The sequence below is a fragment of the Microcebus murinus genome, chromosome 19 (assembly GCF_040939455.1).
Source record: "Microcebus murinus isolate Inina chromosome 19, M.murinus_Inina_mat1.0, whole genome shotgun sequence".
NCBI lineage: Eukaryota > Metazoa > Chordata > Mammalia > Primates > Cheirogaleidae > Microcebus > Microcebus murinus.
Genome location: NC_134122.1, coordinates 26,495,449 through 26,518,203, shown reverse-complemented (window position 1 = coordinate 26,518,203; position 22,755 = coordinate 26,495,449). Strand labels below are relative to the sequence as shown.

The following is a 22,755-nucleotide window of genomic DNA, read 5'->3' as shown; positions in this document are numbered from 1 at the left end:
TGGCCCCTGCCTGTGTCTGCAGACGTGTCCTCTAGCCCTGCGGCACAATCTTCCGGCCCCGGTCCTACCCCCGCACTCCCAACAAGTGAGAGTAGCCCCTAGGCCTGTACCAGCCTCCTCTGAGCAGCACCTTCTCTGTTCCAGGTCTGGGGCATTGGCTGCGAGGACCGAGCTGTGTACTTCCGGCAGGGCGTCACCCCCAGCGAGCTCAGCGGAAAGACATGGAAGGCCATCATGGCAGCCCGAGAGTGTGACCGGTCGCACTCTGGCAGCTCGTCAAGTCTCCTCAGGTGATCCGGGTGGCAGGGTGTTGAGGAGGCGGGCTGGGGATGGGCTGTCTGTGGCCTTGGAGGGCGGCGTCCAGAGGAGGCTGCCACCTGGCTTGGCGGGGTGATGGGTCTTGTCCCCGGCAGGAGAAAATCCGTCTCTGGCCCACAAGAACCACTAAGGGCTACAGCCTCCTGCCCTCAGATTTGTGCCTGGTGTGCTGCTCGGCCACCGCGGCCCCCAGAGAGGCGGTCCTGGGGGCAGCTGGGGCAGCCACACAGAGGCGTCATTAGACACCCTAGGCTGCACCTGGGGGCAGGCCGAGCCTGGGGTGTCCCGAAGGAGCCAGGCTCCACCTGAGCAGGGCTGGTCCACTGGTTCAGGAGATCTGGGAGAGAAAAGGCTTGTTTGTGGGTTAGACTCTAAGGCCCCTCTGAAAGGGAATCCAGGGCACAATGGAGGGTCTCTTGTCTGCAGCAGTGGTCTCAGATTTGGCGTGCGCCAGAGTTGCTGGAAGGCTCCTTCAGACATGGAGTTCCAAGCCCCTACCCAGAGTTTCTGTTTGAGATTTTGCGTTTCTCATAAAGTCCCGGGTCATGCTGCCACTGCTACAGTCCTGGGGACCTCACCTTGGGACCCATGGGTCTAAAGAGCATGGGAGAGTCCTAGCTCTGCCCACCAGCCATGAGAGCACAGATGAGTGACTTGGTGTCCGAGCTGGGGACACCTGAGCTCTACAGCAGAAGTGCCCACAGTCATGTGCATGGACTGAGACGGCCCATGGGTCCCCGGCTCTGCAGCTCAGACCTTCCCCAGCCCCTGGTCCACACCTCTTCGCTCCCCAAGCTTGGGGGTCATCAGCCTACTGCACCGTCAGCCCCGAGGGCCAGGGAGGAGCTGGGAAGGGCTTTGCTCACGTTTCACCTGAGGCTTTAGTCTCCTCAGCTGCTAGTTCTTAACCTGGATGGCACATTGGAATCCGCTGAGAAGCTTCAAAAACTGGTGACGCAGCCGGGTGCGGTGGCTCACGCCTGTAATCCTAGCACTCTGAAAGGCTGAGGCGGGCGGATTGCTCAAAGTCAGGAGTTCGAAACCAGCCTGAGCAAGAGCGAGACCCCCGTCTCTACTATAAATAGAAAGAAATTAATTGGCCAACTAATACATATATAGAAAAAAATTAGCCGGGCATGGTGGCGCATGCCTGTAGTCCCAGCTACTTGGGAGGCTGAGGCAGAAGGATTGCTTGAGCCCAGGAGTTTGAGGTTGCTGTGAGCTAGGCTGAAGCCACGGCACTCACTCTAGCCTAGACAACAAAGTGAGACTCTGTCTCAAAAAAAAAAAAAAAAACTAGTGACGCCAAATCTTGACGACCTCAGGTTTGGCAGTGGCTCTTGAATCTGACACCAAAAGCACAGGCAACAAAAGGAAATATAGATAAATTGGACTCCATCATAATTTAAAACGTTTCTGAAACAAAGAACGCTATTAAGAGAGTGAAAAGACACAGAATGGGGGGAAAATATTTGCAAATCCTATGTCTGCTAAGGGTCTGGTGTCTAGAATATATAAAGAAGTTTTACAACACAACAACAAGACAAACCACCCAATTAAGAAAGACCAAAGAACTTGAATAGACATTTCTCCAAAGAAGATACACAAATAGTCAATGTGAAAAGATGCTAAGGTCATTAGTCACTAGGGAAATGCAAATAAAAACCTTAATCAATACCACGTCACACCCACTGGGACAGGCATCCTCAAAAAGAAAGACAATGACAACCACTAGTGAGGATCTGCAGAAATTGGAACCTTGTGCACTGTTGGAGAGAACGTAAAATGGCGCGGCCCCATGGAGAGCAGTCTGGCAGCTCCCCAAGAAGTTAAACATAGAATTACCCTATGACCCAGCAAAGCCCTTCCCAGGCATGTCCCCAAAAGAATTGAAAACAGGTGTTCAAGTAAAAACTTGTACATGGATGTTTATGGCAGCATTAATCACAACAGCCCAAAGCGGACACAACCCAAATGTCCATCAGTGGACGAACAAAATGTGGCCTAACCGTGCAATGGTACATCACTCACCCACAAAGAGGGAGGAAGTCCTGATGTCCTACACACAGACAAACCTTGGACACATCATGCGAGTGAGAGAAGCCAGACACAACAGGCCACGTGTGAATTCCACTAGTCCATTTCTATGAAATGTCCAGAGTAGGCAAGTCCACAGAGACAGAGGCAGATTGGTGGTTGCCAGGGGAGTCGGAGGTGGCGGGGAGGAGGATGGGGAGTGATTGCTTCACCATATGGGGTTTCCATTTGGGGTGATGAAAAGTTCTGGAACTAGGTAGTGGTGATGGTTGCACAACACTTTGAATGTACTAAATGCCCTGAACCATGTGCTTGGGCGTGGTTAAAGCGGTGATCTTTATGTCATGTATTTGACCACAGTAAAAAAAATCCTAATTCTGGATCTCAGCCTGCAGATATGTTGATGTGATTGGTCTGAGGGGCGCTCAGGGGTCTGCTCCCTGGGAGGCAGGTGTCCCTGTGTGTGTTGCACAGAGGAGCAGACAGGCGCTCAGAGAGGTTGGGACTTGCCCAAGGTCGCGTGGGCAGCCGTGGTGGAGCACGCTGGAGCCAGGCCTGCCTGACAGCAGTGTGTGTCCCCCGCAAGGCAGTGACAGGTCTGCCCTGTTTTGTCCCCAGTGCTGGCTGCTTCTTTGGCGACGAGGTGAAGGGAAGTGGCGAGTCGGCACCTAGCGACACCGATGCCACCTCGGAAGTTGAGAGACCAGGTCCTGGCCAGCATCTCCCCGTGGAGTCTTTGGACAACTCCAGGAACCTCAAGGAGAGCTTGGCCTCGGGCCCAGGGGCCAGCAGGACTGCAGAAGGTGTCATTGAGAATGCCTGCCCCACAGAGGGTGGCCCTGGCCTGGCCTCCACCCCAGCGGTGCTGCCCTGGACCAATATTGACCTGAAGGAGCCCAAGAAGGTGCCCAGCCACTCGGCTGCTGGCTTCCCCGAGACCACCGGCCTCTCCTCCATGGGGCTCCTGCCCCTGGGTTTGGAGGAGCCCTATGGGGCGGAAGACCACCCGCTGTGGGCCTGGGTGTCGGGAGGCGGCTGCGCGGTGGAGGCCTGCTACGTGCCCAAGTGGTTTGCTGCCCAGTCAGGTAAGGCTTCCTGCGGAGCCCATGGCCATCGGCAGGGCCCAGTGTCCCAGAGGGTGCTCCTGGGGGACGTGGAGAGAAAGAGGAGGCCTGGATGCTTGGGCAGGCCCACTGTCCTGCCTGATCGCCCCCTGTCGTAGCAGCAGTGGCTGTTTTCTAGGCTGAATTGTCAGGGGGCAGCAACTTGCCCATCGGATGGGCAAGTGTGGGGAGAGACTCACGGGGCATTTTGCAAAGATTGTAGCTTTCTGGCAAGACAAGGCTGGTCTTGCAGGGAATAAAAGCCCTGGCCTCCTGCCCAGCTGCAAGCAGGACGGTGCCCTGAGGCTCTGGCTGGCCCACAGGCCTGTCCCCCTCGGTGCAGACGTTGTCCCTGTCCATCATGCCGGCCCAGACCGCCGCCTGGAGGAAGCAGATCCTCCAGCAGCTCACAGAGAGGACCAAGCGGGAGCTGGAAAACTTCCGGCATTATGAGCAGGCCGTGGAGCAGGTGAGTGTCCTGCTGTCCCTGGATGCATTTTTTTTCCAACAGGCATTCATTGAGCGCCTGCTGTATACCAGCCCTTAGGTGGGGTAGAAGAAATAGATGGGTGCATCCACTGCTCTATGCATCCCTCCCAGGCCACACACGGCAGATTCAAGGATAAAGAAATGAGTTCATTCGCTTATTCTTTTATCATGGAGAACTTTTGTTTGGGCCCCACTGCATTCCAGGTGGATGTAGGCCCTGGGGACCCTGAGGTGGCAGCAACCTCCGAGGGAGGTGGGAGGGGAGGGGAATTACATTGTCCTGTCCTGTCCCTGCTAAGGGCAGCCCGGTGCCCAGACAGGCATCGTCTTAATGACACGAGTCAGCACAGGGGTGAGGGCTGCCTTAGACCATCCCCAGAGCCGACCCTGCCTGGGCCCTCAGGGACCCACCTGGAGCACGTGACCAGCCTTGTTCAGGGCTTGGCCCAGGCTCGGCAGAAGTGTCCAGCCGGTGGCTGAGCTGGGCTTCTGGACATAGGCTGGCCACAGTTTGGGTCCCAGCTTTGCTGCTGACTCACTCTGTGACACTGGGCCAAGTATGGAACCTCCCTGAGCCTCAGTTTCCCCAGCCAGAACACGTTGGGTGTCCCATGGCATTACTATTTTCTTTAACGTGAGAGGTGGAACTGGGGGTGGAGATCCCCCCAGGAAGCAAGGAGGCCAGGTACTAGGGTGTCTCTGGGGGTGCCGGGAGTGGGGCTCCAGGGTCTGTGGGGCCAGGGCTTGCCGTGACTGTCCCCCTGCCCTGGGGCGTGTGCCTAGTCGGTGTGGGTGAAGACCGGGACCCTGCAGTGGTGGTGCGACTGGAAGCCCCACAAGTGGGTAGACGTCCGCGTGGCCCTGGAGCAGTTCACGGGGCATGATGGCGCTCGGGACAGCATCCTCTTCATCTACTATGTGGTCCACGGGGAGAAGAAGGTGAGAAGGGGTTCCCACTGGGGATGGAGCTCGATGAGAGGGGTGTGGGGCTGAGGGTGCCCAGGGAGGGGTGTCCCCAAGGGGCAGTATTCCCAGGAGAGGGGACACAGGGCTGGGGGTGCAGGAGTGGGTCTAGGACAGTGGGCCAAGGTGCTCAGTCTGAGATCCACGTCTCGAGTTTACCAAGCTCTTGCTCTCGGGTCCTGCCAGCAGTGGGCAGGTGCATGCCAGCGTGACCCCAGCCTCACAGAGCCGTCCCCCCACCGAGTAGCTGCCTACAGGCTCTTGTTTTCCAGCTGAGAGATCAGGCTTAGGAAGATAGTCTTTCACCCCTCCCGACAGCCGGCACATGCCAGGCAGTCACCATCTTGGCCAGGTGTGGTGGCTCACGCCTGTAATCTCAGCACTTTTGGAGGCCGAGGTGGGAGGATCGCTTGAGCCCAGGAGGTTTGAGGTTACAGTGAGCTATGATGATGCCACTGCACTGTAGCCTGGGTGACAGAGAGAGACCCTGTCTCTAAACATTAAAATAAAATAATACATTTTTTAAAGCATGTCTTTAAGATGTAGCAGAGGCATCTGTTAACAGAGTCTGGCTTTGATGCTTGGCCTTGTAGCTACCACTGAGACCTGTAGGCCCAGGACGCGCCCTGTAGAATCACGGTGACCTGTCCGTGTCTGTCCCCCACAGTGGGGGGCATACCTCCCCAAGGCCCACTCTGCCCCGGGTGACAGCCCTGCCCGTGCGCCCACTCTCTGCACAGTACATCCACGTGTTCCTCAATGACGTGACGGTGCTGGTGCCTCTGCTCAGTGAGGGCAAGCACTCCTTTGCCCTGTACACCCCTGAGAGGACACGGCAGAGGTGGCCCGTGCGTCTGGCTGCCGCCACCGAGCAGGACATGAATGACTGGGTGAGTGGGGGGTGGTCCCCGTGGAGTGGGGTTGGGGGACGGCCATCGCAGGGCAGCCTGGCCTGGCCTGCCCAGTGGTGACCAGCAGTGTGCCATGGCAGCTCGCTCTGCTCAGCCTGTCCTGCTGTGAGAGCCGGAAGGTCCACGGCCGCCCGTCCCCGCAGGCCATCTGGTCTGTCACCTGCAAGGGGGACATCTTCGTGAGTGAGCCCAGCCCAGACCTGGAGGCCCAGGAACACCCGCTGCCCTGTGACCAGATGTGAGTAGGCTGCACTGCGATGGGGCCTGGGGCTCCCCCTGCCCCAGCACCCAGTGCTCATGGTTCCAGAAGGGAGCCCCCCGCACCCAGGATCCTAGCCCACACGGGACCAGAGGCTGCTGGTTCCCAGGCCCCGAGCCCTCTGCGGAACCAGAAGCCTGGCTGGGCTGAGGGCTGGGCAGCTCCCGAGTGTCAGGAGGCGCATAGAGAGCGGATGAGCTGGCTCAGTGCCCCGCCCCTGGGGTCCCAGGACAGGGCTGGGAAGTCACGTCCCTCCGCCTGCCCGGGGCACAGACCTGGCGCTCGGCCACTTACAACTCCTACCAAGCCCCTGCTGTGAGGGGTGGCTGGGGCCCGGGGGCAGAGAGGAGAGAGTAGCTGCTGGCCGAGGGAAAGTTCGATTGGGGGGGGGGGTTTTCTGGGTAGAGATGGTAGGGTTTGAGGTCCACTGGGCGTGAGGCAGGAGAGAAGACTTGGAGCTTGGTGGCTGGGAGGACAGGAGCAGGCTCTGGTGGAGGCAGGACCCAAAGGACCAGGAGGTGGGCAGCCAGGGCTGGACGCTGTATGGGAAGTGTCACTGTCAGGGTGCTGAAAGCCACAGAGGGAATGCGGTTGCCTGGGGAAGAGTGTGAGCAGAGTCCTAAGGAGGAGGGCCCGGCAGGGGACACCAGTGCTCACAATTCTGCCCCAGGCCTGGTCAGAGGGGCTGCCCAGCAGGCCACCCAGCGCTGCTGAGGCCCTGGACTCAGTTACCAGTGATGCCAGGACCAGGGGACTTACATGAGCCCAGGAAGCCCTGGCCACAGGAGGGGGTAGTGGCACCTAATTAAGTGAGTCAGACCACCTCTGGTGACAGGGACAGGGCCTCGGCCACAGAGGGCTGAGCGACTGCTGGCTGCACTCTGCCTGCCTAGGAGGCTGCGCTGTCGCAGGGCAGCCTCTTGCTGACACTCTGGCAGCCACTGGCCGCACTGTCGCTCATGCAGATGATTAGACGTCATCTCCTGCTATCTGCCGTGATATTCAAGCTTGGCTGCACTTGTCACTGGCCAGCCCGTCCCCATGTCCCAGACCCCAAGGAGTGATGTGAAACAGCTGCTGGCCTTGTGCCCATCCGTGTCACCTCAGGGGTTGGGTGGACAGGCTCCTGAGGCCCCCTGCCTGTGAGCGATCCTCTCATGCCAGCTCTGTAGCGTCGATGTATACAAAAGGGGAGGCCACGCAGGGTAGGATTCTATCCGCTTGGACACCGAGGATTTATAAAATACCATGTCCGGGGGAGGCCACAGAACCCAGGGCTGTGGGGAGTGGAAGGTTGGGAAGCTGGGACTGAGGTTCCCGCCGCACTCTCTCCTCCTCGCAGGTTCTGGCGGCAGATGGGAGGCCACCTGCGGGTGGTGGAGGCCAACAGCCAGGGCGTGGTGTGGGGCCTCGGCTACGACCACACGGCTTGGGTGTACACAGGTGGCTACGGCGGAGGCTGCTTCCAAGGTGAGGGCGTTCCCTGCCTGGATCCCCGCCTGGCTCCCCTGCCCGGCGCCAGGCTGCTGTCCCAGTGTTCACACTCGGCTAGCAGCTGGCTGACAGGTGACCTTCACCACTGCCAGCCTCCACACAGGCTGGGCCAACCTGGGCCGACCCATGAGGCTCAGGAGCCCAAGACCAGGCCTCACCTCCCACACACCCCTGTGATGCACCTGCTGAGCCAAAGGCCTTGAGGATTCTAGAAAGGCAGCTGCCAGCCATCCAGCCCTTTGTTTGTGAAATTTCAGGGCGTTGGGCAGCCCCAGTGCCCGGTTCCCTGAGCCTGAGTCTGTCCACAACTCTGGCCCCTGGTTAGGTGGTTGTTCCTTCAGGGTCAGAGCTTGCTGAACCCCTATGGTTCTCCCAACTTCTGGGAGGTGTAATCCTTGTGTCTCCTACTGGAAAATGGAAGCAGAAACACTGAAAAAGGACATTCCTAAGCCTTAGCCCACATGCCCCACAGTGGGGAGCAGCTAACCCTGTAGAACTGTGGTCCACTAAGACCACAGGAACGTGCGTCTGAGCAGACTTACCAACCTTCCTATTTGTGAGGCAAGAATTTCGTCTTCATTGGACAAGTGAGGAAATTGGGGCTCACTGAGGTTAATGGTCCCAGCTACCTTTGCTAATAAGGAGTGAGCTGGGCAGGCCTTGTACCTTCCCGGTGAATGAGTAGGATGGCAAGGAAGAAGAGGTGCGGCGGAGAGCAGAACGTGACGTGGGGGTGCTGGGAGTGGCGGGGATGGGAGTTTAGTGCACAGCAGGCTCTTCTCATTGAGGTTGCGCAACCCCAGAATAATCAGGGCACGGAGGAGAGAAACCCAAGCCAGGCCGGCCCACGAGATAAGCCCAGCAGGCCCGCTCGCCCCCTCCACCGGCCTGGCTCCAACCCGCCCTCCCGCCTGCTCTCTGCGGGAATCAGTGCTTCACATAGAAAGCCGGAGTCGGTCTCAGCAGCCTCCTCTCCCCGCAGGCCTGGCCAGCAGCACCAGTAACATCTACACCCAGTCGGACGTGAAGAGCGTGTACATCTACGAGAACCAGCGCTGGAACCCCGTCACGGGCTACACCAGCAGGTGAGGGGGGTGGGTGCCTGGCCGGGTGCCGCCTGGGTCAGGCCCTGGCCTTGATGGAAACAGGACAGCAATGTCCATTGTGGCCTGGAGCTGACTGGATCTTACTGCTCTCCGAGGTTTCCTTCCCACTTGATTCTTTAAGTGGAATGCACATTTTAAAAACTCACTAATTAAGAGGTATAACATACAAAGTTCACAAAGCAAATATATGTACGTATCTGTATGTATGGTGTATATCTCTTTATATGTATGTCATGAGTCATCACAAATTGAGCACCAGTGTCACCACTAATCAGGTCAAGGACCAGCACATTGCAAACCTCCCTGCCCCCATCCCCTCCCCAGCCCTTCTCCCTCAAACCCCCTGGTCCACAAGACCTGCCACCCTCACTCTGGGCACCGCTGTGTTTTGCATGTTTCTGGTGGTGGTGAGATGACTCTCCCGCTGTGGTTTGCCTTTTCCCTCTCTTAGCGGTGACTTTTGGTTTTTAAATGTGACCCAGCTGATCAGTCGTCGTCTTTGCATAAAGTTTTAGGGCTGTTAAAAAATCCTTTTAAGAGGCCGGGCGTGGTGGCTCACGCCTGTAATCCTAGCACTTTGGGAGGCCGAGGCGGGCGGATTGCTCAAGGTCAGGAGTTCGAAACCAGCCTGAGCGAGACCCCGTCTCTACCAAAAATAGAAATAAATTAATTGACCAACTAAAAATATATATACAAAAAATTAGCCGGGCATGGTGGTACATGCCTGTAGTCCCAGCTACTCGGGAGGCTGAGGCAGGAGGATCGCTGAGCCCCGGAGATTGAGGTTGCTGTGAGCCAGGCTGACGCCATGGCACTCACTCTAGCCTGGGCAACAAAGTGAGACTCTGTCTCAAAAAAAAAAAAAAAAAAAAATCCTTTTAAGGCATCTCGTTGACCGGAGGTATCAGACACATTCTGCCGTCTTCTGGAACAGCAGTCGGCAAACTTTATAAAGGTAGTACATAGTTCAGGCTTTGTGGCCCTTGTAGCCTCTGCCACAACTACCCACCTCTGCAGTTGTCACTTGAAAGCGGCCAAAGGCAACGCGTAAGGGAACATGCATCGATGTGTCACAGCGAAACTTTCTACTGGGCACTGGAACTTGAGTTGCACATAATTGTCACATGTCACAAAGCCTTGGCCTTCTTTTGGTTATTTGCAACCATTTATAAGTGTAAAAACCACCCTCAGCTTGTAGGCTGTACAGAAACAGACAGCCGCCACCCCCCACCCCCCGCCCCAGACTATTTGGTAGATAATGTGAGGTCAAGTTGGTTTTTTGCTTGTTTCTTAAATATCCAGTGACTCACACCATTTATCAAGGAGGCTGTCCTCTCCCTCCGCCACTACAAAGTGCCACCTTAGTCTTGAATCAAGTGTCCAGGCAGCAAGAGGCAGCAGCCTGTTCCAGGGCTAGTCTGACCCGCCCAGCAATTGGTGTCCTTGAACTAATCCCCACGGTGCAGTCACTGTCCCTCTACAGGAAGGTGTCAGAGCTGGTAGAACAAATTCTCTTCAGTGGCACTTTGGCTCTTCTTGGAGCTTTTCTAGATGAGTTTTAGAAGCAGGTTGTCACTGTCCTTAAAAACTGTTGGGATCTTGGTTGGGAAGATCTTGGATCTGTAGGTTCCTTGGGGAGAACGGTTCTCTTCCACGAGGAAGTCTCTAACTCCGTGGACAGGGTGTATACCTCGTTTATGTAATTTCTTCTCAATGAGGTTTTGTGATTTTCTATGTGAATGTCCTGACATCTTTTATTTTCATATTTTTTTGATACCATTATTAATGGCACCAACTTTTTTATTTACTATTTTTATCGAGGCTACATAAAGAAATAACAATTGAGTTTTTTTCCTGATTTTCAAAATTGGCAAAATAAATACCAAATGACATAAAGAACAAACTCCATGACGACCCTAATCTCACCAGCCAGAGACAGTAATCACTGTTAGCACGTGGCACGTTACCTCCCAGCTGCCCACTGTGCTCTCGTGTGTCTGCGTGGGGGTGACAAGGCCAGGCCCACGGTGGTGGCTGCAGCGGCCTCACCACCCCATACCTGCGGTGGACCCGGCCAATCTAACCTCCACTCAGTCTTGAACGTGTAGATTGTTTGTGACCTTTCACTGACACACGGAACAATGTAAAGGACTCCCTCGTGTGTAAATATTTGTGTCTCTCTGTTTGCCCCCATAAATCAGAGCATTTGAACATTTCTAAGGCGGCTGACGCACTTTGCCAAGATCTCCTGAAAACCCGCACCTCAGCCGAGTGTAGCGTGCACACTGTGTGCACGCGTGTGAGGTTTTCTGGTTTGGTTGTTTATTAAATATCTGGTGACTTAAACCGTGATGGCCTCCCGACATCCTCCTTGGTCCTCACGAGGAGTGGGGTGGTGCTCCCGTGTCCGTCAGAGAGGGCAGGCCGAGGGCCACACGGGTCCTCACCTATGAGGGCCCCTCTGTAGGCTCCAGGCATCTGGGCCTCACAGCCGCCTGCCCCGCCGGCCCGTGTGCTGCTCGCTGCCACGCTGGTGTCCCATGGCAGCCACAGCGAAGTAGCACAGACTGGGTGGCTTGAGCGTGAGACATGTATTGTCTCTCCGTTCTGGAGGCTGGAAGGCCCGGACCAGGCGTGGGCAGGGTGGGTTCCTTGTGACGGCCGTGAGGGAGAGCCTGCCGCAGGGCTCTGTCCCAGGCTCTGTGTCCTCACCGTGGCCTCCCTCTGTGTGTGCCTGGATCCAAATTTCCTCCTCTTATGAGGACCCCAGTCATCTTGGATTAGGGCCCCCCTAAGGACCTCATCTTAACTGTTCATCTGCAGAGTCCCTATTTCCAAATAAGGCTACGTTCCCAGGTGTTGAATGTAGGTTAGGATGTCAACATATTTTGGGGTCACAGTTCAACCTGTAGCGAAAGGGAAAGAGAGGTGGCTTCCACACTGCACGGAGCACTGGGTGATGTGGGTCACCCCAGTTGGTCGGTCTCCTGTCTGGGGCAGTTCTGGTTTTGCCTATCACCCCCCGGCAGTGAGAGTGTCTGAGGCGGCTTGCTCTGGGGCTGGAGCTCTGGAACTTTCCTTCAGGCCCCCACTGAGCATTACAGGTACCAGGGCTGGGCGGGCCAGCTCTCGGTTCTCCCCCATCAGCCTGCCCCTGTCGTCCTGCCCCAGGGGACTGCCCACAGACCGGTACATGTGGAGTGACGCCACTGGGCTGCAGGAGTGCACCAAGGCCAGCACGAAGCCCCCATCTCTGCAGTGGACCTGGGTGAGCACCCCTGCTGCCCTCTAGGGGTGTCCACCTGCCCCTCCCTGCCTCTCCCCTGCTTTCTGACAGGTCTGTGGATTTGGGGGTCCCTTCCTCACTGACTCACTCCTCCCCAGGTTTCTGACTGGTCTGTGGATTTCAGCGTGCCTGGTGGCACTGACCAGGAGGGGTGGCAGTATGCCAGCGACTTCCCTGCGTAAGCACCTCCCTGCTGCCCCCAGCCCTGGCTAGCCCGGGCCCCACGCCGGGGCCAGGCAGGTGAGGAGCCGCAGCCCTGGGGCCTGGCAGCAGGTGTGGACCTGGACAGGCCTTTCGGGGCACATGAGTCACGTCCAGCCTGGAGGCAATGGAGCCAGAAGGGCCTGGGGAGGAGGAAGCAGCCCCCAGATCGTGGCTCACCCAGGGCCGGCCCCTCGTGCAGCCAGGCCTCCCAGATTGACCCTGCCCTCGGCCTGGCCCCTCCGCCGCTGTCCCCTGGGGCAAGGATCATGCACTGGGACACCTACTTCTCTGAGCCTGTCAATGGCTTACACTGAGGCTGTGTGACCTGTAACCGGTAGAAAAAGAATGAGTGCAGGGTCACTTTCCAGAAATTTCAACGAAGTGGCCTTGATCTCATCTTCTTTCTCTTGCAGCTCTTACCATGGGTACAAAACCATGAAGGATTTTGTCAGGAGAAGGTGCTGGGCCAGGTGAGGCGGGGCCACAGTGACGGTCACTCTTGCTCCCTCTCCCCACTGCCGGGTCCCTAGCCTCTGACCTCAGTCCCAGGAAGCAGTGGGAGAGGGACTGGGAGAGGGATCGGGAAGCCAGGAAGCCGAGTCTAAGTAAATGTCAGCCCAGGAAACGCCTGCGGGCTCCCAGCGCTCTCTGGTTTCAGAAGAGTTTGTTTTCAAGAACAAATAAGAGAAATGTCACTGGCAGGCTTGGCCAGTTGTAAGGACAGAGGACAGGCCTGGCTGGGGGTGGGGGTGGGGAGGGAGCCACCCTGGGCGCTCATCCTGGCCTCTCTCAGGGTCCTGGCCCCCAGTTCCCTGCCTCCCCCAGTCTCAGGCTGCTCTCCTCCTCCCCTTCCCTCATGCCCAGGGCTCCAGCACGGTGATGTCAGGGTCCCCTCTGTGCTCTTTCCACTGTACAGAAAATGCAAGCTGGTGACCAGTGGGCCCTGGCTCGAGGTGGCCCCCATCGCCCTCAGGGACGTGTCCATCATCCCAGAGAGCCCAGGCACCGACAGGAACGGGTCCAGCATCGCGCTCTGGGCTGTCAGCGACAAGGGGGACGTGCTATGCCGCCTGGGCGTGTCCGCACTCAACCCCGCGGTGAGCGCCTTGCCCGGTGCTTCTTGAAACCAGGACTCCAGCTCTGGAGTCAGGCTGAGCTCGGGCCTCCCTGGGCCTCCCGAGGGGGACACTGGGCCCTGCAGGCAGCTGGCGCTGAGGATAGGTTGGTGCAAGGAGCCCAGCCCCTCTCGGGGCCTGGGGAAGGGTGACAGGCAGGCCCAGGGACACTGCCCAAGGCCCGGGGACACTACTGTGGTCCGGTGCACGCGCTGCTGCTTTCCCTGCGTGTGAGATGAGAAGGTGAACAGAGGGTTCAGCAAGTGTCATGATCAGGCCATGGTCAGGGCCAAGTCAGGCAGGGCTGGGTCTGTGTGACCCTGGCTGCCCCCACTGCCCACCTGCTGGGGCTGTGTCACCCAGACCTGAGGGGATGGGTGGGCCTGGCAACCTCGGTGGCCACCTCACTGCCCCCCCCATTCCCCCGCCGCCTGTCCCCAGGGCTCCTCCTGGCTGCACGTGGGCACCGACCAGCCCTTCACCTCTGTCTCCATCGGGGCCTGCTACCAGGTGTGGGCTGTGGCGAGGGACGGCTCCGCCTTCTACCGGGGCTCTGTGTCCCCCTCCCGGCCGGCTGGTGAGTGCCACCCCCCAGGAGGCTGTGATAAGTAAGCGACATGTCTGAGTTGGCGGACACTGGCTGGTTGGTCTTGTCATTTTCAGTTCAGCTTAACAAGCGTTTATTGAATGTCACCTTTGGACCAGGCACGGGGGCTGGGCCAGGCTCCCCCCAGAGGCCATGTCCTCATCCCGCTGGGACCACCTAGTGACAGGGCAGACCTGGCTGTCCAACCCTTCCAGCGGTCACTTTGTGCCTCCACCCTCATGGCCCACTCTGGGGACTGTCCTGGAGGGCAGGCTGTGCTGGCATGTTCTTCGCTGGTCACATTTGGACAGGGCCCAGCACGGGGTAGGCAGGGCAGCCCCCGGGGCCGGCTCTCCACTGACTGCCAGGCTGGGCACCTTCGTGTCCATGCTGGTGAGACGGGTCTGAACCTGCCACGGCCTCCGGAGGGCCCAGGGCAAGGCTGGGGTTCTGGGTGGACAGCAGGGCACAGGACAGGTGTGCTTGAGACCGTGGCCAGCCACCCACGCCTGGCCCACTGCGAGCTGGGGAGGAGGCCGCGTGGGCTGGGAGTGTCCGGGCCCCAGGGTGCGGCCTGAGTCAGCTCTCCCCTCACAGGCGACTGCTGGTACCACATCCCGTCTCCCCCTAAACAGAGACTAAAGCAGGTGTCTGTCGGGCAGACGTCGGTGTACGCCCTGGACGAAAATGGCAAGTTGTTCTGATCTTCCTTTGTGGTCCTCTGGGAGCTGCCGGGTCCCTGAGCACCTGACGGGACGAGGCCCCCGCGCTGGACAGGCTGCAGGAGGGGGTGGGGGTGGGAGTCCTCCCTTTTTCCAGAAGCATCCAGGCCTTTCTGGGCCATGCTTTCCTGGGGGCTGTGGAGCTGGACCAGGTGCCAGGGCTGAGCAGGTGTAACCTGCCCATCTCAGTGACCATGAGATCGCTGCAGTCCGGGCCCAGAGGGGCCACCAGGGGTTGGGCCCAAGCCGAGCAGCACTGTCCCGCCCCTGACACGGACCTATAACCACCGTGAGAGGCACTTAGCCTCTTCCCCAAGTTTTACAGGGGCTGGGGGCACCGGCCAATGGCACGGCATCAAGGCCAGGGTGATGCTGCTTGGCGGGGCCTGCACAAGGAGCATCTTCTAGAAGGTTCCACCCAGGCCTGTGACAGGAGGCCATCCTTGAACCCATGTCACCTCAGGCAGGGCTCTTGCCAGCTCCCTGCTGTATTTGCAGTTGTTGCAGATAAGGAGAAGGCTGGGAGAGGTAGAATCAAGGCTGAAATCCAGGCCAGGCGAGGTGGCTCACGCCTGTGATGCCAGCACTCTGTTGGGTGGGAGGATCGCTGGAGGCCGGGAGTTCAAGGCTGCAGTGAGCTGTGATTGTACCTCTGTACCGCAACCTGGGTGACAGAGCAAGACCCTGCCTTAAAAATAGAAGAAAAAAAAAGACTGAAATCCAAGGTGTTTACTTCAGATACCTGGTTCTCTTTTTATTTGTTTAAAAATTATTTGTCCTCAGTTTCTACCTCAGTAGAAAGAGGATCATGACGCCAGCCCCGCTGGGCACAATAGGATGATTATGAGGCTTGGGGAAGCCCAGAGCGTGCGGAGGGCGGTGGTGGCCCAGAGAGGACAGCAGGGGCACGGCCTTGACTGGGTGGCCAGGCCCCCAGCCTCCCTAGCCACCCTGCAGGAGGCCCAACGTTGGAGCTGCAGGAAGGACGACCAGGTGGCCTTTGCCTCTGACCTGCTTCTCTCTGCAGGGAACCTGTGGTGTCGCCAGGGGATCACGCCCAGCTACCCGCAGGGCTCCAGCTGGGAGCACGTGTCCAACAACGTGTGCAGCGTGTCCGTGGGGCCCCTGGACCAGGTCGGGGGTCAGAGGGTGGCGGGTATTAGAGTGCCCGGGTCCCCAGATCCCACTGCTAGAGTGCCCGGGTCCCCAGATCCCACTGCAGCGGGGGCCGGGCCTGAGCGGGTCTATGTTCCAGGTCTGGGTGATCGCCGACAAAGTCCAGGGCAGCCGCAGTCTGAGCCGGGGGACAGTGTGTCACCGCACGGGCGTGCAGCCCCACGAGCCCAGTGGGCAGGGCTGGGACTACGGCATCGGGGTAAGTGGGGGCAGCTGGCCCAGACAGGGCTGTGGTCACACTGCCCGCACTGGTACTCGGGCAGTGGGGTGGAAGGAAGGTCCCCAGGCAGAGCCCCTGGGAGCCCTGGCACCCCCTGTAACACAGCTCTCTCCTTCCAGGGAGGCTGGGACCACATCTCTGTCCGGGCCAATGCCACCAGAGCCCCCCGGAGCTCATCCCGGGAGCAGGAGCCGAGCGCCCCAAAGGAGGCCCTGGGCCCCGCCTGCTGCTGAGGCCGCAGCGCTCCTGGATGCAGGTGGTGCCCGGTTGAAGGATCAAGGCTGAGCCATTCTTGAGCTGCAGTGTGCACCATGGGGGCTGCTCAGGAGGGAACCTGGGCGAGGCCACGGCCACTTCAGAGGCATTGGCTGAAATAGCCCAGAAATGTGAAGCTCCGGATGCCCGGCATGTGTCCCCTAGCCTTCGAGAAGCTCCACAGGTGGGGGGTAGAGCTGCACCTCCCAGAGGCCCCGCCCCTCGGCCTCCCACCTCGACAGAACCCAGGAAGGAGCCCCCTGGAGCCGGCCTCTCAGGCAGCAACCCGGACCTGCCACCCCGCCTCCCCACCTGAGAGACACTGGCCTGGGGCTCAGGGCCACTTTGTCATGAGCTGTGACTGTTTCTCAGAGCAGGACTTGCAAAGAGGGTTTCATTTCACAGCTAAGGCTCGAGTGGGTGGGGTGTCTTCCCCAGGTGGGCCAGGGCTGGCAGAGGACAGAGGCTGCCCAGGGCTGGGAGATGGCGTCTATGTGCTGGGTCACCGTCATCAGCCCCTAGACAGCCCCTTCCCCAGACTTGGGGGGGGGGTGTGGGGGCTCCTTGGGTGTGGATCATGTTGAGGGGCAGCAGGCGTCCTGGGGAGCAGGACTGCCTGGGCCAGCAGCAGGGTGTGGACACAGACCCCCAGCCTGTCCTGTGCATGCCAGGGCGAGAGCCCTGCCCGGCCAGGCGAGGAGGAAGGGCCCAGCTAAGTGGCCCTGGCTCTTGCCCAGCAACTTCTCTGCTGCTTTTTATCCCATTGTGCCCCGTTTGGAGACTTTGCTTCCTACACTGGACTCTGCCTAGGAGGTCGTCAGAGCCCGATTCCTGTCTCTGCTCAGTTTGAGATAGAATGAAGGGACTTGTCACCAACTGGCCTCCCTGGGATCCTGCCTGTTTCGTTGTCAGCAGAGGGTCAGCTGTGCGTTTATATCTGATCCCATTTTGCTGCAGTGTCTGTCACCCAGATAGACACTGACTCTAAAAAAGGTCTCCCCTGGGGTCCTCTCCCATGGTGGGGGGGGGTGCTGCTAGGAGCGGGGCCAGGTGTGTCTGGTGCGGTGCTCAGGCCAGTCGCAGGCAGAGACCCCGTGCTGCGTGTTTACATTTTGGTGTCAGTTGTCCTGTGGGTGGGCATTGTGGTTCGTCCCCTGCAACAGTGCCCTGTGCGTCCTGCTGTAACTCGCTGTCTGCAGGTGGCTCTCAGCACAGGGTGTCACTCTGCCTTTCTCCAGGGTGACATGTTCTCTCACTGCTAAGCACCAACTGTTTACTTGCTCAGCATCCTTTGGATGCTTTATTCAATAAAAATTTGCACCAGAGTGTAAACGGCATGATGCTTTGATTGCTATGTTGTGATTAAAACGCGCAGTCCCTGTGCACTTGTGCATGGGCGAAAGCAGCAACTGCTGTGAAATCTTTTATTTTCATTTTATGACACAGCATTGATTTCATTAGTACTTTGAAGGGACCATTAGAAAAAATAAAAGCAAATTTGTGTCATTTAAGAGACATTTTCACCACAATTACAGCAGGAGCACGGGCCGTTCAGTTCCAGTCGGGTTTTCCCAGACAGAGAAGTGGCAGTTCTGGTTTCTCTGCTTGTGCTGGTGAGGACCTCGCCTCCGGAGCTGGCTCAGGGCGCTGGTGCCAGGCTGGGTGGGTAGCTGGCTGGGTTGATGGCCCAGGGGTGCGGCGCAGGTGGCCAGGGCTCAACAGCATGTAGGTCCCTGACCTGCTTGTGTGACGACTTTGGGAAACTCAGACCTCATGGCCCAGGCAGAGCCTCCCTGCAGGGCGGGAGAGTCCAGCCTGGGCTTGGGGTCTGAGACAAGCGCCAGGGAGCAGCCCGGCAGCAGGCCTGTCACAAGACCTATCCCCTCACCTCCCCTAACACTTGACACCCCGAAGTGGGACTGGGACATCGGAACATCCTTCCTCATGCGGCCACAAGGCAGTGGATCCCCTCCGGCTACGGGTGAAGGACTGGGCAGCGGGCCCTAGGTCACCCTCTGAGAAGCAGAGGGCGCAGGTGCCAGTTTGGGGCAGAAATCCCTGAGTAGCCCTGGGCTGTGGCGTGTCACCAGGCATGGTCTCCTGGACAGAGCCTCCACTGGGCACCCTGCCCTGTGTTTTCGGGCTCAGCCTGTCTGTCCATTAAGCAAGGACAGACCCTGCTCCGGTCGCAGCTTGGAGGGAAACAAAGGCTGCCAGGTCTGTGGCACCGTGACTGCCCTCATGCTGGAGGCCCCACCATGTCACATCCCCGCCAGCGGGTGCCCACAGTTGGGGAGGCCTGGGCTCCCGAGCTGAGACCTATGCTCAGCCCCAGATGAGGCCCAGAGGGGCAGCAGGACTGGCACGAGAGTAAGTCTCGCTGAGGCAAGACCCACATGCTGGGGCCGCCTTCCAGAGGGCCTAACCAATAGTCCCTCTGGTGCCACCTGTAGCCCTTGATATGGTGGCCAGGGCTGACCCCAAACCTGTTGGTGCATTTAGCGTCTGGTGCCAGGACCCCCATGGGGAGGGCAAGGCCGAATGGTGGGGACTAGTCAGCTAGAGCCCTGGGCCCAGCTTGGCCCCCAACCATAGCACCTGGGGAGGGGCCTGGCCCCCAGGGGCCTCTGGGACAGCTCCAGGCCAAGGGACGAGGGAGGAGTTGAGAGCAAAGTGGCCAAGTCCGGCGGAGCCAGTGGGACAGGAATGCCCGAGAGAAGGAAGCTGGGCCTGAGGCGTCAGGGACATGCCAAGTCGCCTGGGCTCTGCCACCCAGGTTGGGGGAGGGAAGTGCTGCCACCCCCAGGCTCCACTCACAGAAAGCCCTAAAGGGTCCCCTAACTCAAACCAGGACCCAAGACATCCTAGAGTCCTACAGACTGCCTTCGCCAATTACAGGGCAACCCACATCCAGACACTACGCTGGAGGCCGGGGACAAACCCCCTCTCCCCGCACTGCCAGGGCTGGGCAGGAGGCTCCAGGACCTGGAAGCCTCTCTCCTGGGTGAGCCCAGAGGGCAGCACCAGGGACACCCAGCTGCCTCCAACTCCAGCTCCTCGGTGCCCCCAGGGGTCAGGCCCAGATGTTCCACACTGGCTGGGGGTGCTGCCCCCACAGAACCCCCCACTCAGGAGGAGGGAGAAAGAGACTCCAGCCCCTCATCCCAAGGTTCCCTTAGAGTGAATTCGAGGTCACTTGATGAGGGTCTCTGGCAGCTGACCTGGACACTCCAACCATCTTAGGCACCCTCCACAGAGGCCCCAGGCTTTGCCTGGCTTGTTCTGGGCCTCAGTTTACCCCAAATGAGGACGCTGGGCCAGCCCCACGCTGCTGTTGGAGGAGGGTCCTTCCCTGGCCTTGGCCCAAGTGTGGCTGGGACACTTGTAAGTAAACCTTTTCTTGGAATCTCCCTGGGAGGGAGTCTGGGTGAAGAGAATTTAGCTACGAAGGCTGAGGCCTTTCAACCCCCCCATTAGTGGGAAAGAAAGCAGGACCCAGGGCCTGCACGGAAGTTTGGGTCTCAGGCCACTGGGAGCCATGGCCTCCCTGGGCCACTTGCTTGTCCCCACAGGTGCAGGAGAAACTGCTGGGGGGGATTGCAGCTGAGTGCCCAGGGAAAACGGAGTCACTGGGGCCGTGTCCTCATGAGATGTCCTCACCCATCTGGAGCCCAGCACTGGGACCAGGGCTGGGATGAGCAGCCCGGCCACCACTGCCACCAGCCCAGGGCTGGGCCTAGGTGCCCTCCCGGAAGCTGTGGATCTGTGTGGAGTACCGCTGCAGGTGGCCCTGCGGCTGGGCCTCGGGGGCGCCCAGCGTGCCCCCCGCCTGCTGCTGCTGCTGGTAGTGCTGGTAGAGCTTGGGGCCCGGCCCCTCCAGGCCCGGCAGGCGGCTGCTGGACATGGTCAGGATGGTGGCTGTCAGCGACTTGATGTAGTTCTTGGCCAGCGTGAGCGTCTCGATCTTGGAGAGCTTCTTGTCGGCGCGCACGTGCGGGATGACCTCGCGCAGCGCCTGGAAGGCGTTGTTGAGCTTGTGCATGCGCTGCCGCTCGCGCTCGTTGCTCTCCAGCCGCCGCTGCGCGCTGCTGTCCCGCCGGCCGCCGGGCCCGGACCCCGGCCGCCTGCGACCGCCCTCGGCCCGCGCCCCCGCCGCCCGCGCCGCCCGGCTCCGCACGCCCTTAGCCGGGTCCGGGCCTGCGCCTGGCGGAGACCTGTCTGGGGTGCGCTCCCCGGGGGCGGCCTCCGCGTCCGCGTCCTGTGGCGGGGCCCGGCGCCGCGGGGGCCGGCTCTTGGTCTTCATGGCTCTGGACTGGTTGTCCCGGGAGGAGGAAGCTGGGAGGGGGCCCTCGAACTGAAATCCAGAGCACAGGACACGGTGGTCACTGGCACAACCAGGGGACACGCAGAGCGGCCCTCTTCGGCAGCCTCCTCGCTGAGGGCAATGGCACCAGGAGCCAGTGGCAGCCACTACTCGGTGCTCAGGAACCCCAGGGTCCTTCCCTTCGCACAGCCCTGAGCTGACTGCATACTGACCCCTCAGACCGGTCCCTGTTCTTGCACCCGCCTTCCCCCTGGGTGACTCTGGCCCACGCCCCTCTCTGTCCCCTGAGTGCCTCCTGAGCTCAGGTGACCTTTGACAATTTGCTCAGACCAACCAGAGATGTGCCCCGACCCTAGCTTAGGGCGGCCCCTCGCCCGAGGCTGCGCTGCCTCTTCTTTGCTCCACTGACAGGCACGGACTCCAGCCACCTCGCTCCTGTCCTGCCCCGCTGGACGTGACACACGCAGGGGCCACATCGGGGCAGGCCCGCTGTGGACATGGGGCAGCTGTCGGAGGTCAGAGATCGACAGTGGCCCCTGCGGCGGCCCGCAGTCCCGCCGCGTGGATGGCCCCGGCAGGGGCTCCAGGTCCTGAGCCCCGCCACCGGTTTCTCCCCAGCCCCCACCCGGTCCTGTCTCGGAGCCCCTCCCCGGTCCCCACCCGGACCCACACCTCCCGGCTTACCTGGGGATCCGCGGCTGCACGAGCCGAGGCTGCCCACGGGGGACAAGGACACGTAGCTTTAGCCGCCCCGGGCGGGGCCGCAGACGCCTGTAAATGGACCTGCTGGGCGGGGCCGGGGCGGGGCCGGGGTCGGGGTGTCGGGGGCGGGCCCGGGGGGCGGTGGCACCTGCGAGCGGGCGGGCGGCCCAGCCTAGAGCGGCGCTTTCGGGACCTGGGGACCCGGTGACTCGGTGGCCATGCAGCCCGGTCTCGCTCCTCCCGCCGCGCCCCGTAGCCTCGCCCCCCTCGCTTTCCCCGCCCCGCCTCCCCTCCCCTCCACAGCCTCCCCCAACCTGCGGCCCCTGCCCCGCCCCCCACGCCCTCCCCTCTTCCCTACAGCCTTCCCCTCCCCCACATGCCCCCGCAGCCGGCTGGGGTCTGCTGGAGCCCAGGGCGCCCGGGTGCATGGCATGGCGGGACCCCGGGCCCATTTCGCGGATGAGGCTGAGCCCGCCCTGGCGGAGGGGAAAACCCACGACTGCACGTGGCTGTCGCACCTGGCCTTGAAGTTAAGGCTCAGAACACCAAGCCAGTCACAGGAGAAAAGCCACCCTGCAATACTAGGATCTTAAATGGGCAGCGGCCGGACACAGCCTTGCAGAGCAACAGCCCAGACTCCTAAGGGACTGAGGATGCCGACTCCGACGCAGCGGGTGCTTCAGGCAGGTCTCCACAGGGAGGAAGACAATTTGGGCTCCAAACCAGCTCAGCTGCCCACCGCTTTACTGGACACCCACCTCCCCGGTGGCTCGGTCTCCACACTTGTTATAGGTTAAAAGGGGCTAAACGCAGCACCTTGCTCAGGGGTCACTCGGAACTGTCTCAGGGGTCACTCGGAACTGTAGCGATGTGGTGACAGGGAGTCCTTTGGCCAGTCCTGGTGCGGCCTGGGCTCCACACACACTCCCAACACCCAGGACCAGCCAGGTTTCTGCTCTGTCCCAGGCCTCTCTGAATGGGGACTCAGAAGTCTCATTCATCTACTCCGTGGGGGTCACACCAGTCTTGGAGCTACCCCCTTAGCCATGGTTTTGGTAGGAGGCTGTTCCCACACTCTTGGCAGCTGGGTCCTGGAGGGAGGGACCAGGAGCGAGGGCAGGGCCACAGGGCCTTGGAAAGGCTGGTTTGGAGCAGAGAGAGATTAGGGAAGGTACTCTGGCCTAGCGCTCACTGGGGCTGGGCCAAACGCAGACCACGGAAATGACAATGCTACTGAAATTGTTCATTGAGTGCAAAGGTTTGGGATTACAGATTTGCTTCAAGGCAGCACCAACACCACATAAAAGTTATAGTTTTATAGGGATTATGCAAATCTTCGTGTTCGCAGAAGCGTGGGGAATTTAGGTCTGTCATGGAAAAGGGACCACGATCTCCAGAGGGCCCAGGGCCACAGGCACACACGTGGCCATGCCAGGCCAACCCACTCTTGCAAGGGAAAAACATGGAATAAACGCAGCAACAGAG

At 59.8% G+C, this 22,755-nt stretch overlaps 2 protein-coding genes across 2 annotated transcripts in view; one reads left to right on the top strand and one right to left on the bottom strand.

Annotated features, from left to right (window-relative positions):
- Positions 1-17,649, top strand: part of TECPR1 (tectonin beta-propeller repeat containing 1) — a 29,128-nt gene extending 11,479 nt beyond the window's left edge. Inside the window, exons 9-25 of the mRNA XM_012759431.3 lie at positions 145-290; positions 2,974-3,440; positions 3,782-3,927; positions 4,731-4,886; positions 5,651-5,800; positions 5,902-6,059; positions 7,423-7,550; positions 8,557-8,659; positions 11,852-11,948; positions 12,065-12,144; positions 12,584-12,640; positions 13,087-13,267; positions 13,727-13,862; positions 14,469-14,561; positions 15,621-15,727; positions 15,849-15,968; positions 16,109-17,649. Coding sequence (XP_012614885.2) covers positions 145-290; positions 2,974-3,440; positions 3,782-3,927; positions 4,731-4,886; positions 5,651-5,800; positions 5,902-6,059; positions 7,423-7,550; positions 8,557-8,659; positions 11,852-11,948; positions 12,065-12,144; positions 12,584-12,640; positions 13,087-13,267; positions 13,727-13,862; positions 14,469-14,561; positions 15,621-15,727; positions 15,849-15,968; positions 16,109-16,222 — 2,439 coding nt within the window. The 3' untranslated portion in view covers positions 16,223-17,649. The remainder of the gene's footprint in view (positions 1-144; positions 291-2,973; positions 3,441-3,781; positions 3,928-4,730; positions 4,887-5,650; positions 5,801-5,901; positions 6,060-7,422; positions 7,551-8,556; positions 8,660-11,851; positions 11,949-12,064; positions 12,145-12,583; positions 12,641-13,086; positions 13,268-13,726; positions 13,863-14,468; positions 14,562-15,620; positions 15,728-15,848; positions 15,969-16,108) is intronic.
- A 5-nt stretch (positions 17,650-17,654) lies between these two features.
- BHLHA15 (basic helix-loop-helix family member a15) lies at positions 17,655-21,314 on the bottom strand. The gene is made up of 2 exons (XM_075995288.1): positions 21,253-21,314; positions 17,655-20,598 (listed from the first exon to the last, which is right to left on the bottom strand). The coding sequence occupies exon 2, from the start codon at positions 20,545-20,547 to the stop codon at positions 19,981-19,983; it is 567 nt and encodes a 188-aa protein (XP_075851403.1). The 5' UTR covers positions 20,548-20,598; positions 21,253-21,314; the 3' UTR covers positions 17,655-19,980.
- Between the last annotated feature and the right edge of the window lie 1,441 nt (positions 21,315-22,755).